General features: G+C 49.9%; 1 protein-coding gene across 1 annotated transcript in view; it reads left to right on the forward strand.

The window, feature by feature from the left end:
• The window catches only part of CREB3L2 (cAMP responsive element binding protein 3 like 2), a 109,684-nt gene extending 90,370 nt beyond the window's left edge, over window positions 1-19,314 (forward strand). The window contains exons 9-12 of the mRNA XM_006088305.2: window positions 10,988-11,087; window positions 11,322-11,448; window positions 11,818-12,034; window positions 13,803-19,314. Of these exons, the coding sequence (XP_006088367.1) occupies window positions 10,988-11,087; window positions 11,322-11,448; window positions 11,818-12,034; window positions 13,803-13,878 (520 nt within the window). The 3' untranslated portion in view covers window positions 13,879-19,314. The remainder of the gene's footprint in view (window positions 1-10,987; window positions 11,088-11,321; window positions 11,449-11,817; window positions 12,035-13,802) is intronic.
• The last annotated feature ends 207 nt before the right edge of the window (window positions 19,315-19,521 follow it).

Here is a 19,521-nt window from a genome sequence, read left to right on the forward strand (position 1 = left end):
AACCCCCATACATCGCCAGGGTAGTGTACCAGCAAAATGCTGTAGCCACTCCCTAGCCAGTTTGGCTCAGTGGATAGAGCGTCGGCCTGCAGACTGAAGGGTCCCAGGTTCGATTCTGGTTAAGGGCATGTACCTTGGTTGCGGGCACATCCCCAGTGGGGAGTGTGCGGGAGGCAGCTGATCGATGTTTCTCTCTCATCGATGTTTCTAACTCTCTATCCCTCTCCCTTCCTCTCTGTAAAAAATCAATAAAATTCTAAAAAATGCTGTAGCCACTTTGGAGACCATTTAGTAGTTTCCCATAAAACTGAATATATATTTGCTGTAAAACCCGTATGATCCCACTCCTGGGTTCTTACCCTAGAGCAGTGGTTGGCAAACTGCAGCTTGCGAGCCACATGCGGCTCTTTGGCCCCTTCAGTGTGGCTCTTCCACAAAATACCGACTTCTGTGCATGGGCCACAAAGTTTCAATCGCACTGTACGTGCACGCCCGCACGTGGTATTTTGTGGAAGAGCCACACTGAAGGGGCCAAAGAGCCGCCTGTGGCTCGCGAGCCGCAGTTTGCCAACCACGGGGCTTGGTGATTTGCCCATGGTCACCCAGTAAATGCTAGAGCTGCATTTGAATGCAGACAATCTGACACTGACGTAGGAGGACCACACTGAGCTTTAGCCCTGGGTCATATGCACAAAAAGGGGCTGAAGTCTAGGTTTAAGAAATGGGCAGTTAAGGTGTTTGTGTGTGTACATTGTGTGTACCTATGCTTTGAGAGTAAGGGGATTCGTTAGGGAATCCTGTTGATTTTTGTTGTTATAGATCTGACAATTCAAGCAGAGAAAAATTGACTTTTAGGTAAGCAAAATGTTAATCATTTTAAGGCTTAGCATTAATGCCTTCTAACAATTTTGCAAATGCTAAAGGATCAGGTTAAATCTACGTGCCTGTCATTTGATAATAGCATCAAATCATGGTTTGTTGCTCAAACAGCAGGCTGATTAATCGTAAGTTAAAATTACCAGGAGGGGGAATAATGGACATTGTGAATCCACTGAACTTCCCTCTGTATTTCTGGGAACGCACACTCATATGGCAGAGCAGGGCAGTGGCCTCAAGTGCTCTGTAGACAGACAGCAGAAGTAACTAACCATCACTGGCTCCGTGTGGCTCACCTTGACCCCCTGAGGCAAAGGAGATACTCAAATACCACTGTAGTTTAAGGGTCACCATTGGCCATTAGTCTCCTGAGGTTTCATCCTTTCTTATCTCCACCCTCACTCCTGCTGGAGTGGTTCTCTGGATCCTGACCCCCCTACCAGGGTCTGTATCCAACACTTTAGCATCAGGAGCAGGTAGGAATTCACACGCCCGTCCTGTCCTAGCACTTCCTGTCATGGAAGCCTGGTATTCCTGAGTGGGACAAGTCCAGGCCATGAACCTGTGAAAGAGGATGAGGAATCTATTTAAGATAACCTTGGTGTTTGTCTGGGGCTTCGCATGTTATATCTTCTAACAGCCACACGGGGGCAGCAGAGGCACAGCACGAGCTGTGCTGTGAGCAGAGCAGTGGGTTTTTGTGATAAAGAGTCATCTCTCCTTCCCTCTCCAGGCTGACCGTAAAACAACAAAACCACACGTGGCCATGGTAGAAAAAATAAGAAAATGTAGTCAATTGTTTTATTGCAGCCTTTTTACCCAAACACATATTTACGTTTTGGAATATTTTATGCATTTTATAAATTTGGAATATTTTATACATGGATGCATTTCTATTGTACACACTCTTTTGTTAAGAAAATTTTCCATTTAACAAAATATAATGGCCATATTTTTAAATCAATGAACATATTTCTACAGAATCCTTATTCCTGTCAGATTTGGTAAAGAGCTACCATCTGAGGAACATTGGCACATCTGAGTCCATGGAACAGCAACCTGAGTTTTGCCAATTGTTCTTATCTTTTTAAATAATGGCCGTAGCTATGTTTATATGATATTAAATATTATATAACATGAGGTATGGGAACTTACGGCGTATTTGAGCATGGGGTCTGCATGTCTCATGTTATTCTCTGTGAGTCAGTGATGGGTTTCCCTCTGTCTTCTTTACTGTGTGGAGCCTTTCCCCAGCCATCAGTCTGTGGGGACCTCCCCTGGGAAAACCAGCCTCATGTCCATGGTCTCTGCTCTGACTTGGGACCCTCAGGAGCCTTCACTGTGACTTCCCCCACCTAGGCCCTGTGTGCTCTCCTGGCATTTCTTCTCCCCCAAGACTTACCTGCCCTGATAGACAAACCTTTTACGGTGATAACGGCTGACAACTGATTGATCTGCCATCTTCCCACAGATGATCTTGCCAGGGAGCTCCTAGGGTTGTCGTTTCTAAGTCCAGCAGCTTTCGATGTGTTTTGACTCAAGAGGTCAGGAAATGAAAGCAGAGCTGCTCTTGAGCCACAGGGATGTGGGCCTGCGTTCCCTCTGACTTCTTCCCTCTTTCCCACTCCCTGCCAAGGCCTCCCTTGCTCCAAGGACACCGCACAGTCTCCTGCCCTAAACCAGGCCTGAGGAGTTGGTGTTTTGGGTGTGTGGTAAGGGGAGACTTTTGGACCCTTTCCTCACATCACATCGTGTAGGTGACCCTGTGTTTGGAATAAGTACAGGGCTGGGCCTCATGAACACACACCTGTGTTTGTGTTCTGTTTATGCTTTTTGTATCGTTGTCCTTTGGAGGTAGCTGGGCAGAAGTAGAGGTGACTGCTGAGAGACTAGGAACCTGGGTCACCAGAAGGGGGATGGGACACCTTGGGTGCCATTGTTTCCTATGACAGGACATGGTGGGAAAGGTGAATAAGAATTTCATCACTGACCAAATTAAAGAAAAAATTACACCTCTTTCATGATACTGAAACCAGACAACCAATGGGTCTGGGCTTCCTGTCACTCTTTGAGCCAATCAGCAGAGACAGGGTTGAATCATATATGAGCGTTTATTCCAATAATGCTGGCAGGATAGGAGAGCAGCAGGTCATCCACAAAAACTTGCTCTCTACCTCCCCTCTACCCCCCCCCCGTCAGCTGCTTATATTGGGTAGAAGGACAAAGATTACATGGGGAAGTGGGCAAAGGAGTAGGAATGGGTATGCAAAATGGGTGTGATGGTTACAGTTTACAGGCAATGTGGGCTGGGGGTTTGCAAAAGGCTTGGAGTTTGCAAAGGGCTGGCACCTCTGGTATCTGCAACAAGGTTGTTAACCTTTCCATGATAATAGGCAGCTCCCTGATGGGGGGGAGGGACTGCATTTCCAGGTGAGCCCCCAGGTCCCGCATGCAACTCCCAGCTGGGTGACACCGTGCTTTCTTAAATCAGAACAGAACACTCAGGCTTAACAGGGCATGGTTAATATTTCTTATTTTATTTCTTATAACTGATAGCTAGTCCCCAATATTCTATTTCTGCCTCTAACATTACTATTTCTGTGCTGCACCCCACAAGGGACTTTTCCATCCAGATGAAAATGAGTGCTCAGATTACTCAGTTCTGAATCTTTCGGTTTATATCGCCCTCAGCAGCAGCCACCTAACATAGTATAGGTTTCTAGGTGAAAAGGCCCTGTTAGCTGAGCTCAGAACTGGAAGAGGATGGGGACAGAGAGGAGATGAGGTCCTCTCAACCCTTCTGCAGCCTTCCCCAGGGGCCTCTGGAGCGGAGTTGAGACGGTGTGAAAGCACCTTCGCACTTCTGCTGAGGCGATCCACTAATTGTGTGCCCTCAGGAAATGTGTGAGATGAGAGAGAATTTCCCAGGGGGCCTCCTTCCTATGCTCAATCAGGAAATGCATTTTCACTTACAAAGTGTAGGCGAGACGCGTGTGTGTCACTCCCCAGCTCCAAGCTGCAGGCTCTCTGGCCCTGCCCTGGTCTCGTTCCTGAGAAATCCTGTGTTTCCCCCTTTATGTTCTTCTGCACAAGTGATACACACACACACACACACACACACACACACCGCCTATCCCAATAGTTTTCGGGATTTGTGACTCAGGTTGTTCTATTCATTTTTTATTTTGCTGGGAGTCCCCCTCCTGGAGCCCTGATTTGTAGAATCACAGGAGCTTAGATTTCAGTTCTATTTTAGAGATCATCTTATTTAACTTCTAATCACTTTGTTTCTCAGACGGGGAAACTGAGGCCCAGTGAGGTTCAGGCCATCCAGACATTTAGAGGTAGAATGGGGTTCACTCAGCTACTTACCTTGGTTTCTGGTCTGCTGTGCCCCTTTCTCCTTTGAGGACACTGCCCTTCCAAAGCACAGGGCCAAGTTTAGACCTGAACAACAGGGCCTTGCTTCTGAGGACCCTGGCTCTCCTCTAGCCACACCCCTCTGCACAGGATGAGTGGTCAGCAGGACCAAGGGGATGTGTCTATCCGGAGGTCTCGCTGTACCCCTTCAGACCATACCCTGGCACCTGGGGCCCTGGAATTCCCTGCTCCAAGGGTCTTAGTCCATTTCCAGGGCCTGTGTGGATCTCTACGCAAAATCTGTTCTATGAAGGGTTGACCAGGACATCAGAGGGCGATGCCCATTAAGCCAATGGGTGACTAAATGCCACTCGTTGTGAGCACTGAGTATGGAGTTTGACCCTTGGCAGTGTGTGCCTGGAATCCTGCACTGTGTATCAGCTCTGGGGTTGCATTTGGTCTGATTTACAGAAGTCATGAGATTCCTGGGTCAGAGACTCCAGCACAGCAAGCAGCATGAGCACCGATTCTCCTGGCCCCCACGTTCCATGATGAATCTGGGTAGATGCAGTGTTCTCAGCGGCTTTCCGTTCACAGCTAAGGAACCCTGAGCTTGGGGAATCCACTGCTTTTATAGCAGGCAGTAAATAAGCCCGCTTTTCCGCTCAGGGAGAGGCATTACCTCATCTCTCAAGTTACCAGCTTCATAAATAACCCATGTTGTGTCCCATGGAAAAGAGGGGTCAGGGCCTTGCAATCATGGCATAGTCAGTACAACATGCAGGAGCGTGAGAGACCCAAGGAAGACTATGTCTGCTGGCTGTTGTGGGGCACAGCCAGAGATGAGAAGTGGAGGGGAGCAGGCTGTAGCCAGGAGTCTTCTTCCCTTACCACTGCTTTTTGGCAAGGAACCCTGGGAGCCCAAGAATTCTAAACCTGGCCTTAGAGGGAGGTGGAAGACGCAGGTGCTGGGGGCACCTGAAGGCAGAGTTTGCCTGGCTTGGGGTCGGTTGGATGAGAAGATGGGTGGTGTGTGGGTCTCATTTCTACCCTTTCCCCAGACCTCATGGGAACCCTGCTTGTCCTGACATATATCTCTGTTGTTGTCAGAAATAAGAATTCCTCAATTTTTCTCTGTGACCTTCATACTATACAGTCCTCTCTGTCCAACGCTATTTTTCTTGTTCTTTAAAAGTATGTCTATGAAGAGGGCCTGGTCTGAAGCTCTCAGCACAGCAAATAATTGGGAACCACCAGTTCATTCTTCTTCCCCTGTCTTGGTTTCTGACTCCAGTGGGAAATTAGGTACTTGAATGTTCAAAGTATAATGTGCAATAACGTTACAACTGTTCTCTCTCTGTAAATTAAGGAAGCAGAAGAAAACAAAATTAAACTAAATACGAAGAAAACACATGAGTCTGTTGATACATTTCCCACTTATTATAAGATTGTGTCTCACACTGTCGCTACTTTTGAAGGTTTTGCCCAGTTTCCTTTGATACGCCCCCCAAGATACAGGGTGGTGCTTTATTTTGGGCAAGACTGGCAGCTTCTCTCAACTGCTCTTTTGCAAGGAACTGTATGAGGACAGCCTCTAGGCTTATTTTTACACCTCACCACAGGACAAAAATCCACATTTTCAGTTTGCGTGTGGGACACTCGGATTTAACAAGTCGTGTGAAATCTCTTGGCCCAGATAAACGTTTGCTAAGAGTACTCCTTTCTCTAAATTAAGACCTTACTCCCAGAAGCCCACGAATTCATTAAGCCATAATTAGCCGTGATCACTGATGATGTAGAATATAGTGATCCAGGAGAAGTTATATTGAGCTTTGGACGCACTTTTGGGTCTGCCCTCTGGTTCGTTTTATAGCTTTTTGTTTTAAAATAGTCCTTTCATTCATCTGGTGGCTGCCGTTTCTCTACCTAGCCCTTCCTGCAAGCAGGGTCACAGTGTTACCTGTGCTGGTTGTGGCCCTGTCCCGGGGACTTCTGGGAGAGTACCGCCCACCTCGGAGCACGCCAGTTAGGAGTGCCCAGGCGTTCCCGTAAAGAAGCCTGGCTTCGTCTGTCACCATGGAGAGACACTGAAGCACTCTTCAAAGGGGTGCTGCTTCAGCACACCCAGGGTCCCCCAGAAGGGGTTCTCTCGCCATTCTGTCAGCTGATGAAGTCAAGGGAATTAACTTCGACCAGCGGCCTAAACTTGGGACTTTCGTAGTTACCAGATGAAAGGCGCAGAGCAGTGGCACTGAGATCTAAGCTCAGGTTCCTTTGCTGTGAGAGCCTATCCCCCCCCCCACCCCCATAGTGACTGTACCAGCTTAGCCATCCTCAAGCCATCACGTCAGCTCTTTGGGGGGCCACAGAGAGATGGTCGTCTAGTTTCCGTTTCCGTAAACGAAGCCCAGGTTTGAGTTCCAGACACCTGAGGCAGGGCGTGGAGCACCCGGGAGTCTTCCCTGCCTCTTGCATCTTATCTTGGTCTCTCCAGAGAAGTGCCTCGAAGTGTGTCATGTGCCCTTATTGTTTGTATTTGTGTCGTGGCCACTGGAACTTGGTTAGTACATGTCTCCTTGCCACACGCTGGGCTTTACTGTGGCTCTTCCAGGTGCGGCTTGGTCCGTGTTGATAGGAACCTTCTGTTCTCTATCGGTGGGCTTATCTCTTGGTTGGGCTCTTGTTGATAAGATATTAATATCACTGGATTTAAGAAAAATCTATTTAGCTAAATAAGTATTTTGGAGGCTAATTGTATGAGGTTCTAGATTGGGGTACCAAGTTGTTGGAAGCACACAGGATGTGGAGTCAGGTTTTGGTTTCCGTCTTAGGTCTTCCATTCACTAGTTCTGTGTCTTTGAGACAATTACTTGGTATCTCAGCCTGTGAAGTTTCCAGAACTCCATCGCTGTTGATTTTCTCTCCTTATGACAAAAATGAGTGTTATATGAATGGATATGAATTTCCTCGACTTTATCAGACCACACAAGTCTATCTAGATTTTCCGGGTGGGGGAGCTAACCCACTTTCCTCGGGGGGTGGGGGGGACCACTCCCAGCTGCTGATGGGTGTGGCCTTCGCAGCCCATCACTTCCACTATCCGTCCGGGTCGCCTTCGCCAGTCCCAGTGAGAAGCAGCAGCAAACAGCCGTTATAAATCACTGTTGCTCTCCAACAAAATTTCAAACTAAAGTATCTCTTTTAAACCACGTGTTTGCTCATCTTAAAGAGTTGGATTATAAACTGCCGGAAGCCAGGGACCACTAACCACCCATTCTCACTGGCAGTGGATTCAGAGTGTAATTATCTTTGAGTCTGGAGAGGATGTGCTGATGGGTGCCAAGAAGGGGCAACCCAAACCATGGGCAGGCGCCTTCTCTGCTTGCCCAGCCATCCTGAGACGGCCCTTCTCCCAAACCTGCAGCATGTGGCCCAGGCACTGTGCCTCTGGGGTTCAGGCGTATCTGGCCTGCGAGCGGTCTGTTTGTAGGAGGGACAATGGAGACTCTTCCTTCTAGGGAAGGGAGTACCAGGCCTCACAATCTCAGCCAGAAATGGAAAGGGAAGAGTGATTTCAAGGATTGGATAGACTTGGTTTCCTTGGTGGTTCACATTCTAAAGTCTGGGCAGGAGCAGGGGATGGGCAGGGAGGAGCTGTGGGAAGGTTGCGGGTGATTAGGGCCAATTGGTAAAAACAGAAATGGTGGCCTCACTTTAAAAACACCTTAAGACTTTAGAGCAAAGTAAATGGCTTTGGCACCACTGGGAAAGCTGCTATCTTACAGAGGCCTGGATGGAGAAACATCCCCCACTGTGCGCAGAGCACAGCTGAATTTGGACGCCTCGGCTGCCAGCAGGAGTGCCTGTGGGGCGGAGGTGCCCAGCAAAGGTGGCAGCCGTCACTCACAGATGTGGCTCTTCAGCAGGCAGCCCAGGAAACAGGGAGGCCCCTTGCCATAGTTTAGCTGGCAACAACCACCTTATTACCTGGTGTCGCGGAGGTGCTAGAATACAAAAAAAGAAAAAAGAAAAAAAGGGGGGGGTTGTGCACGTGGCCCACCCAGGTCTTTTCTGTGTGCTCACCTATCTGTGTGCCCCAGGACTTCCAGAAACCATCAGAGAGAACCCACCGGGGCTTTGGGGGTGGTACAGATGGTGGTTACTAGCATGCGTGCTCCTGCTGGCCCCAGCTCAGCTCTACAAACCAGAGCTCGCCAGGAAGTGGGTGTGCAGTCGGTCACTCAGCTCTCAATTTAGAAAAGGCAACCGCGCAGGGGAAAGAGCGGAGTGCTCTTGGGAGGTGCCGGGAGAAGAGAGAAAAAGTGCGATGAGGAAAAATACTTGCTGCGTCATGTGATCACTTGGTTGCAAATGTTTTCTTTTTTCCAGCCTTATTGAGGTATAGTTACCACATAAAATTGTAAGATATTTAAAGAGCACAACGTGATGATTTGATAAACATATACATTGTGAAAGGAATTCCCACACTGTGTTAATGCATCTAATACATCACATATTTACCTTTTTATTTTTAACTAGAGGCCCAGTGCACGAAATTCATGCACAGGTAGGGTCCCTAGGCCTGGTTGGAAATCAGGGCTGATTTATGGGGCAACCAGTGGGTCAATAGGGAGGGGCAGGGGGCCCTGCTGGCACCCGCCTTGGCTGGCCTAGGGCCTGCGGGCTGGGGGCAGCTCCTGCATTGAGCGTCTGCCCCCTGATGGTCAGTGCTCGTCATAGCAACCGGTCCACCAGTCGTTCCACCATTTGGTTGATTTGCATATTAGGCTTTTATTATATAGGATATTTTGGTGAGAACATTTAAGTTTTACTCTCGTAGCAAATTTCAATTATACGATACAGTGTTATCACTATAGCCACCATGCTAGACATTAGATCTTACACCTTATTAATCTTACAGCTGGTAGTTTGTACACTTTTACCAACCTCTGCTCTCCACCTCCTAGCCCCAGACAACCACTTTTCACTTTTCTACTCTGTTTTTCTGACTTTGACTTTTTTGGGGCGGGGGGTTTCACATATTCCTGGTATTTGTCTTTCTCTGCCTAGCTTATTTCACTTAGCACAGTGCCCTCCAAGGTCATTTATGTTGGCACAAACGACAAGATTTCTTTAAGTAGAATTTAAGGCAATCATGCTATCAGTATTTCTCAGCTGTGAGTAACGTACAGAACACTCTCAATGACTGAATCAGGTCTCAAGTACATGTGATTATATTTCTAGATAACCACAAAGCAACAAATTTACAACTAAGTCCTTAAAAATCTCCATATAAAAGAATTTCAATTAATGATATTAATTAATGGGATGAAAGACTTTGTTTTGCTTGAGTTAAAATCATGGCACAGGGTAAAAATAGTGTCGTTGGGACCACACACAGATGTTTGGGTTCAGCAAGCCTCCCCTGCATGTGCTTGGGGTGGCTCCCATCTGCCCCCACTCTTAGCCATCTAACTGCTGAAAGCAGTATCGTCCTATAGCCAGCCCATCCTTAACTGGTTTACACCCAGGAGACACCTTTCATTGGCACCTGCCGGGGAGAAGCTGCAACCCCGGGTCCACCTGCCTGCCCTTCAGGCCCCTGAAAGTTATTCAGGAGATAGACGGCACCGAGAGGCACTTACCCGCGAAAGCCCGGCTCCTGCAAACGAGTGGTGGGTTAGTGTTTCCCAGTGAACTCGCCTGGCGTTCTAAAGTCACATTCAGAGTGAAACCCTTTGAGACTCAAGGAAAAGCATCTGCTTGTAAAATCTTCCCACTTTGCCTTGCGTATTGGGCTTGGGAAGGGGGGAAGAGCTCATGCAAAATTCAGCTCTGAGGCTCTGATTCAGGAGGGTGTGCTGTAAACTCCTCGCCTGCGGCGTGCCGTGTGCAGGGTTTGCCAGGAATCTCCCCACCTGCTCTCTCTGTGATCTGAAGGTACTCAGAGCAGAACAGGCTATTCTCATCCAAGCCCTCCCCTTTTAAGATGATGCACAGTCCAGTTTCAGGGGCAGGACGACTCCTTTTGCTCCTGCTCTCTGTCTCTTCCGAAAGATCAGAGCCGGTGTCGGGCTGGTTCCGAGTGCCTGGCTCTGAGCCGTGTGCCCGGAGCAGGCTGCCCGACTCTTTCATGTTCTGGCTTCACCTTTGGCTGTGGCGGTGCCCTGAGCCTCCAGAGACCTCGGGCTGCAGGGCCCGGCTGTGTGCCTCCCGGCCATCCTTGTTTGCCCTCGTTCTCTCTTTCTTCAAGTCTCCACCGAGTGCGGCTCTGTGAGAGAGGTGTCATCGCCAATCACGGCCGCCACCTCTGCTCACTCCTCCCAGGTTCTCTGCTGGGCATTTTCCTCCGCTCTTTGCTTTTCTCCTTCCTCACGCCTCTTCAGTGTTTCTCTTCTTTTGGCAAATGAGTTCCCTGTGTCACCTGCACCAGCCGGTCAGAACGGTCTTTCCGCTTTTCCCCCCAGTGGCTGACCGACGAGTCCTGACACGTCAGGGATGATTTGGGGTGTTCACCTCTTAGAACAGCACCAGAACTGGGCAGCGGTGGAAGTGACTGATTGAGCCCCAGGAGGCTCCGTAGCACCGGCCCTGGTAGGCACTGGTGTCCCCTGTTCTTCCATGGGCGACTGTCCTCTCTCTCCTCAAATTCAGACACGAAGTCACGGCACCTGCCCTGGAGCTGGGGCCCGACCCCCCACAACCTGTGTCATCTCCGAGACGCCTCATGGTTCTGTTCCTTTACACACAGGGCTCTCCTCCAGCAGCTGCAGAAGCTGCAGACTCTGGTGATGGGCAAGGTTTCTCGCACCTGCAAGTTGGCCGGCACGCAGACGGGCACCTGCCTCATGGTGAGTTTCCCGAAGGGACGCGCCCTAACCGCCCCGCCCTCTCCCCAGTCTCCATCTCTCCCCAGCCTGCCACGTCCAGGGGCTGTGGGGTCGGAGGAACCGCGCAGCTCGCTCCCGGTCCCTCTGCTGGCCGGTGGGGGGAGGCTTTCTCCCCGGGCCTCCCGGGGCTGCGGGTGGAAAGGTGTGCTCGGTGGGCCTTGGAGTCGACAGCTCCGTGTTGTCCCTCGCCTGCAGGTGGTTGTGCTCTGCTTTGCCGTAGCGTTCGGCAGCTTCTTCCAGGGCTATGGGCCCTATCCTTCCGCCACCAAGATGGCCCTGCCCAGCCAGCATTCCATGCCGGAGCCGTACACAGCCTCCGTGGGTAAGGCCGCACTCAGCACGCGGGGAGGGTCTCCGTTTCATTCCTCTGGAGCTTTCTGGAAGCTCACCTTTCTGAAGGGAGTCTTATGTGAACGTCTGATTTTAAAAACGTGATGAAAGTGTAGCTTCTCCATTGAAGGGAGGGAAGGGGCAGGGGAGGGGGTCATGCCCACTTGCTGGGTTCCCCCTTGTGCCCTTCCCCCCGGGGCTGAGGCACCACTGGGAATTCTCTACAACTCAGCTGAGCGTACTTCACAAACTACCGCTCACGACTATGTTCCCTGGCAAATTGTCAGCTGCCCCAGCCTGGGGGGATGTGCTGTGCCCTCGTGGTGTCTCCCTAACACCCGGTACTTTGCTTTTTCCTCAGTGAGATCCAGGAACCTGCTCATCTACGAGGAGCATTCTCCCTTGGAGGAGCCGTCCAGCCCTGCCTCGGCCGGGGAGCTTGGCCGCTGGGACAGAGGCTCCTCCCTGCTCAGGGCGTCGGGGCTGGAGTCCAGGCCGGACGTGGATCTTCCCCATTTCATTATCTCGAATGAGAGCAGCCTGGAGAAGTCAGTGCTGTGGGAGCTCCAGCAGCACCTGTGAGTCCGCGGACACAGACTGCTCTCCTCCGCTGCACTGGTCAGGGTCAGGGGTCAGCAGCCTGCACTGTGGGCGGAGACTCTCACAGGCCTAGTCAGTCCTGCTTTTTCAGGACCGATTTCCAGGCCCGGGGACTCTGGAAGGTGTACTATTTGCCAGTAGCTGCCCCTAGTAGAGATGGGAAAAGACCCCCCTGTCTGCTATGTCATTGGCAGCAATGGTTTCAGGATGTGGGGAAAGGGCTTGCCCCACTTCCTCACTCTCTCATCGTCCCCTCAAAGCCACATGAGTAAACACACAATCAGTCCCAGAAGGATGCCTGCCATGTAAATGCAGCCTAAGACACCTTCTCTAGCTTCCAGCTAACATATATGCTATGCTATATGTCAGTATGTAGTTTTATCATTTATATGTAAGTGAACATGCACGAGTTGTAATTACATATTTCTATTGAGGGCACCGTTCAAGAGACACTGTGCATGTTCGTGCTTCCGTATTGAAAGTAGCACATTTGGCTCCAGTTCTCCATGAGTTGTTGCCCTTAGTCACGGAGAAACGTCCCTTTGTAAACATAAAGGCTTATGTGGGTGCCAGGTGTTGTTGTGTGAGGGGAGGTGCCTGGGATGGCAGACGGCACAGGAGGGGGTCTACATGCACACTCCCGGTCCGGTCGTGTGGTGTGGTTGGGGATGGAGCTGAACGGCCTCTGCCCCGGGCCTCCCAGAAATGCCGCTATTCCAATGGAAGCGGGAGCGATTCCGTTTCTAATTCTTCAGCTCTCCCCCTCTAACGCTGCAGGAAGGTTCCTGATGACATATACCTTCACAGGTTTACATCACACCTGCATATTGAACATGTCGTGGCACTTAACCATTTTAAGCACTAAGCAAATATGATACATAAATCTCATTAATTACTTTAAGAGGTTATTATTATTCCACTATAGAGGAATTGTAGGGCTCTGGAGACTCAACTGCTTGAGTATTTGGTTCATGACACAAGTCGCCTCCCCTCTCAGCTCAGCTATCCAGGCCCCATTGAAATGTGCTTGTTTGGGATGTCTCCTGGGCACTGGACCTGCCTATTCCTCCTCCACGTGCCTAGGATTCTCCCGGCTGTTACACAATCTTATATAATAAAGAGCTAATATGCTAATTAGACCGGGTGGCAGAACAACCTTCCGAAATGACCAGTGGGCGGGGGTGGGGGGGTGGCGGGGGGGGCGCGGCCCACGGGGCTGTGAGGCAGCCAGGGCTGCAAGGGCCGAGTCCCTCGCACGAATTTCGTGCATCAGGCCTCTAGTTTAATAATAATGTAGTTATTTTCTGTTGTATATTTATTGGTATTTCCAGTTACTTATTTGGGGGCTCTAGGGAGTCTTTATTGGGATTATTTGCTATGGTAGAACAGGGATCAGCTTTATCCTTCTGTTTTGTCCTTCCCAGGGTCTAGCCATCCTCAGTCAATACAGTACTTTAAAGGGCCCTCAATAAATGCAGCTCTTTAAAGGAATGTACAACAGATCAGTCTGAAACCGCCATCTCTAGTCTCTGGGCTGGGGTATCTCCCCTTGGGTGGGGATGGGGGAAGGTGGTGAAGAGGACAGTGGCCAGGCTGGTAATGGGAGGCTTTGGGAACAGAGAGTTGCTGCTGGGTGGGAAGGAACAAGGGCACGCTTGGGCCAGCCCGCAACGTTGCAGTCAGGGAATGATCATGTCTCCAACCCAGCGTGGCTGAGACTGCTTTTCCCTCTCGATGCCTTCACAGGGCCGGTGCCAAACTGGAGGGGAACGAAACACTAAAAGTTGTCGAACTCGACAGGAGAGTGAACGCCACCTTCTGAGAGGTGGTCTCCACCGCCCTCTTTCTCTTGGCTCTGCTTTTACTTCCCCAAACCACCTTTGTTATAAGCTTTTCCCTTTTCCCACCCAACACGGATGAAGACATGGACGAGCAGTGGAACAGTCTTGGCTTTGGCTGGGAGGACAGCCTGCGATTTCCACCTGCGGTGAGAGCCCTCCCCCTGCAGCCCCCAGGCCCTCCCTGCAAAGGGAGCCCGATCTCTCCCTCCCTTTCGCTTCCTGCCTTAGGAAATTACGTTAGGGTCAGGCGCGGGACAAGTGGGTTTGTTTCTACCGATCGGGCTGCAAATCTACAGCCTGGCTCTCACCTGGGGGTGTGACCACCTCTTTGAAGAAGATGACTCTTATTCATTGGAGACCCCACGCTCTGGCCATAAAGAGCCCAGGATGCCTGTTGGGATCTGGCGAAGCAGTGACTGATGTCCCGCCTCCCTCAGCCTGGTCTCCGGTGTGTCCACCCCGTCAGCCCTGGAAGTGCCAGTGTGTCCAGTGAGCGCCCTGCCACTCTGCTCTGTCCAAGCCCTCCAGCCCTTGCCTGTGGTCCTCGCTCTGGACCAGGGCCCCTCACATTCTCAGGCCGCAAGTGCAATGCCTGAAGGAATCAGGCTTCTCTACTCCAGGCGAACCTGCCCGTCTTGTTGCTTGTAGGACTTCTCCATGACCTGTGTTCCCTCACCCATAGACCCGCCTCCTGGCTTCTCCTCCCCATGTGTAAATAGTATTTATTAGCTTGCGAGGCTTCCCGCCAGCAACCGCTGAAGAGATCCTCCCGCCAAGCCTGCCAGGTCTTGGGTTGGACTTGGGCGCTAGGAGGGCAGCCTAGGCTCTGGGATTCCCAGTCCTCCAGGCCCTGTTTCATTTCCTTTTCTTCTCTGTGTTCCTGGAGGCCTATCACTGTCGGTGGGAAATCCTTGTAAGCATGTTCTCCCTAAGAATGAACTCCGAGGAAAGATGGCTTAAGCTTGTGATCTGTGGCCAGGCGCGTTGTTGTCCTGTGCCCAGAACAGAGCGGGAAGGCCTGTCCCGACAACAGGCGTGTCGGACAACCTTGCTAGCATGTCTCTCCACACCTGCTCCTGGCCCTCCTCCGCAGCTCCCCCTACCCCCACTCTTACCCCCCTCTTCTGCCTCAACACAGGGGTTGGGCCTGAGGTCTGCCCCTGGGGTCGGAGCAGGTGACATTGTTATCTACAGTCTTACCTTTATAGTCAGGTTTGGCTACTCTGCAGCTCACCCAAAGAGACGTCACCCCCACAACCTACTTTATTATTATTTTTTTAATGATTAAAGTAACTTTTGTAGTTTTAAAAAAATCTCTCCTCTTTCATACAGATAAGACATGAAGTTGCCTTTTTATTGTATAATGTAGACAGTTTGCCTTAAGTGTTTTCCCCTAGCTTGTAAAGGAATTAGCTTACATTTTGTATTTTTTAGTAGAAGCTGAAGGGCCTTTAGCTTTAACTCCTCTCTCTCTCTCTCTCTCTCTCTCTCTCTCTCTCTCTCTCTCTCTCTTCCACATTGTCATTGGAACCTGTACTTAAGAGGATCAAGCCCACAGCAGGGCCTTTTCCCTATCCAGCACAGGATTTGGTGTCATTAACATTGGCCATCATATCTCATAAGCAGATCTGTTTGTCTGTCCAGGTACATCTGGGGCTCACTGTCAGGGACTCCTGTGTGTCCCTACTGTGATGGAGAGTGTTCCAGACCAGGAGATGGCCAAGTTCATCTTCTCCGCAGTGTGTGAACGCGGGGTCAGGACTGCAGTGGTCCTGGTGGCCCTGCCGGCCCTTCGCACAGTTCTCGCTGCCCTTTACACTGGCCAGGGAGGGCTGGGACCCTCTGGGCTGTGCCTCCGGCTCCAGCTTCTCTCTACTCCCTTCTCTTTTTTCCTTCTGCTCTGGATCCTCCGGGCCTGGCTGGTGTCTGGTAACCGTGGCCCACCACCTACCCATCCCTCTCTGTAAAATGTTGTGTAATGATCAGGCATAGGCAGCCTGGGGGGGCCCAAGAAGGGAAAAAGGATTAACTCAAATAGTATTTGGATGATGCGAAAGGAAAGGTTCATAGTTAAGGGCAGAAGTGTGAGAATGGCTCAGCCTACCCACCTGTTGCACCAGCACCAAATGGGGTTTTTAAGGCTCCTAAACCAGCCAGCATGGGGCACCTGCTTGTGTGAGTGAGGAGGGCGAGGGGAAGGGGCAGCACACTGGGAGCCTGTCCTCAGAGCCTCGAGGATTTCATTCTCTCCCTTGCCCACTCCCCCTTGACATCACTCTCTCCAGTGCATAGGTCATGTGTCATAGAGATGTAACTTGAAACCTATGTGATCAGATTAACCAATGTCACCCCAATAAATTTAATAAAAATAAATGCAAACAAATGGCTACACCCTCTGCCCAAACCTCTGTCCAGCAGGGCATTCTCTCTGAGAAACCATTCTTCCGATGAGAATCTGTCACTAGAGACGGGGGACATCAGCTGAGAGATCAAATGGCCACTTTAAGGGGTTCCCAGAACTAATATTGCAGTTGTGTTGAAAAACCTCTGCCCTCCACTCCCTGCTTTGGGGAGTAAAGGAGATGAACCACGCTTTTAGGAGGATGTAAGGGGGTCAGGAGACAAGAAGAGTTGGATAGTAGTACATGGGTCCTAGATAATTCATGGATGTGCGCACATTTCTGTCCCGGGGTAAGCCCCGTTGTTTCCCCCACAGAGTGGTCCGCAGACTGGTCAGCCCTGGTGAGCCCTGGCGATTTCAAATAGTGGCAAGTGCTGGCTTCCGAATTTCAGTTTTGGAAAACACGACACTCTTAGTGCAGCCATAAAGCACAGAGTAAATACCTTGCTGTACAGATGTTAATTCTATTTCTCATCATGCAAGCAGCTTTCCCGCTTCCCTTTCTTTGATTCCCCCATTGAAGGAGATTGTTACAGACGATCAGAGAACAAGTCCCAGTTTCCTGGATGAGACCCCAGTGACCCACACTCCCCAGCGTGGTTCTCGACTTGGCACTCAGAAACGGATACCGACAATGAAAGGCCTCGGTGCTGGTTTTGGGAAGGAATCCCCATGAAGTGTTGGGACCCGGGGCCTCATGCACATGCAGTGCACGTCTCACAACTGAACTGCGTTGTTCCTTCAGGGCATCAGGTGAAGTGAGGTTCGACCCCGGTGCAGGCACAATGAGATGACCCGTTGGTTTATACCAGTGGCTTTGATTTGGAGACTTGATTTGTGGATTGTAAAAGCAGCTTTTACATCAAGTTATTTACCAGCCAAGTATAAATACCACATTTTTAAATTCCTAAATCTCTCAGTGTAGCCTGGATGCCAAAAGAGGGCTGTTAATCTCATGTGCCCGTGGAATAGGAGTATTGATTGGTTCGTCTCTATTGAGGCAGTGAGTCGGAATCCAGAATTTTCCCCCCCAAGTGTTTTGTGATGAACTGTCAGCACTTCATGGCTCCTTCCTCCCATGTCCTCAGACCGAGCAAAACCATAAAGACCGGACCCGCCTCTCAGGGCCCGCTCCTCTGAACACACCTGTCCCGTGAGCGTGCATTTGAGCCCGCTGCACAAAGAGACACCCTGAGAGGAGATGGACCGTCCACGCTGGCCTTGCCGACATGGGGAGGCTGGAGATGGGGAGGCCTCCCCTGTCTGCCAGAGGCACTCACTTGGTTCTGTTGAGCCCAGTCTTTGAGAATCTCTATTAGACACCAGCATGCCTGCTTGCAGGGCCTGCAGACAGTGGGACCGTTAGCAGGTGGTGCCCCAGTGACAGGCATTTTATTTGAATGCTTTTCAGTGGAGACAATTAGGAAACATATGATAGGATTCCCCCCCCCCCCCCGCACCCCCGCCTGCTGCTCACGAGGGCAGTATAGGAGAGAGCAGGGGGCTGTGAAATGAGGGCAGTGAAGGAGCCAGAGACAGATTTTTCATTCATTCATTCATTCATTCATTCATTCATTCATCATTCCTTCCCTCCTGAGGAACAGAGCTGCATGAGGCCCTGGGGAGTGAGGGAGGCTAGGAAAGATCATTAATCAGTACCTATTCAAACACACAAGTGCTAGAATTCTCTCTCTCTCTCTCTCTCTCTCATTCCTTCCTTGTCTTAATACACTTGATTGTGCCTTACATGTGCCTTATAGATGAGCCCAGGATTCCTGAGGGCTCTCATCCTTGGGAGACTTTATTTATAGCCTTGTAGTGTTAGATTGAAGTGTGTGGGGGGAGAAATAACTTTTTCTAAAGGCTCAAAAATGGTTTCCTAAAAGTGAGCAATAATAAGATTTGTACATCAGGAGAAAAGAGGCAGAGTTATGTCCATTAGAAAATCCCATTTTGTAGAGGTGCAATTATATCTAAAAATGGCCAGCTGGGATTAAAGGTATTATAAATCCACAGAGCAGGACATTTTCTCGATGCGAAGGAACCTGGCCCATTTGGGGATTAATGCACGATGCCTCCGAGGCCAGAGGGTCGGCACTGAGCGCAGGCAGAATCCACGTGTTGTCTCCTTTGGTCATTTTGGGCGGCCTAGACTTCAGGAATGCTTTCTTTTCTCTTGGATTCGAGAAGGAAGGGAAAAAATATTTCTTGAGCACTTATTAAGTGCTGGGTGCTATGCTAAATAAGCTTTAAGTCTTTTCATTTTATAGACAGAGAAACCAAGGGCAACTGCTTACTCTGAGCTGGATAAACAGCTGAGGGGTATTGGAAATGCAACAGTATGAGCAGATTCCGTGGTGTGAACACACTGTAAACGTGCAAGTTCTCTGGGCAGGACGCACAGCGCTGCTCGCTGCACGGGCCCGCTGAGCAAGTCCAGTTCCTTGCCTCATGCTGGCGCTGCCCTCCAGGTGGTCCTCGCCTGTTCTTTTCATCCAATCTTCTGCGAGTTCCAGCGCACGAGCTTGACATCCTAAAAACAAATAAAACGGGTTTCTCTGCTCCTGTCCTTTGTTCATCAGCTGGGAGAGAACATGAACTTTGAGCACCATGGACCTACAATGCTTAGAGAATATCTCTTTCAGGTAAAACGCTTTATGAGTCTGTGGAAGACACCAGCATTCTGACAAATTGTGAGTGACCCTTTTTAAACAACACTGAGCAGACCCTGAACTGTATAGCTTTAATGTCTGTACTGACAGCTGGGCTTGCCTCTCGTTTGTAACAGGTTGTGTAGACCAGCGGTGTTTAAGTCTAAAGACATTGCAAGTCTATTATCTGTTGTATCGTGCTGTTCTTTTCAATGACTTTTTATTCTTTATCATAGCTAAGCAAATACCAAAAATATAAATGCTTTGTAACTTGTACTTAGTTTGGGGGGAAAAAAACACGAATTGAAATTGTTATGCTTTTGTATTTCCATTTCTTGCAAATAAAAATATTTTTTTTTCTTAAATAGTAAATTGTTGTCCAGTCTCTAAAACCCCGGTAATCTGGTTTTAAGAGCAATTATTTGGATGAGCGTGGACTTGGATATGTGTGCCTACCCATATTTTTCTGCTGATCTAGTTGAGCTGAAAGAAGCCTGGAACCAGCATTTTGAATGGGGTCTAGTGCTAAATCCAAGGCTCGGTTGGAGGCATATGGAGAAACGCAATTGTTT

This window comes from Myotis lucifugus, unplaced genomic scaffold, assembly GCF_000147115.1.
Source record: "Myotis lucifugus unplaced genomic scaffold, Myoluc2.0 scaffold_46, whole genome shotgun sequence".
Lineage (NCBI taxonomy): Eukaryota > Metazoa > Chordata > Mammalia > Chiroptera > Vespertilionidae > Myotis > Myotis lucifugus.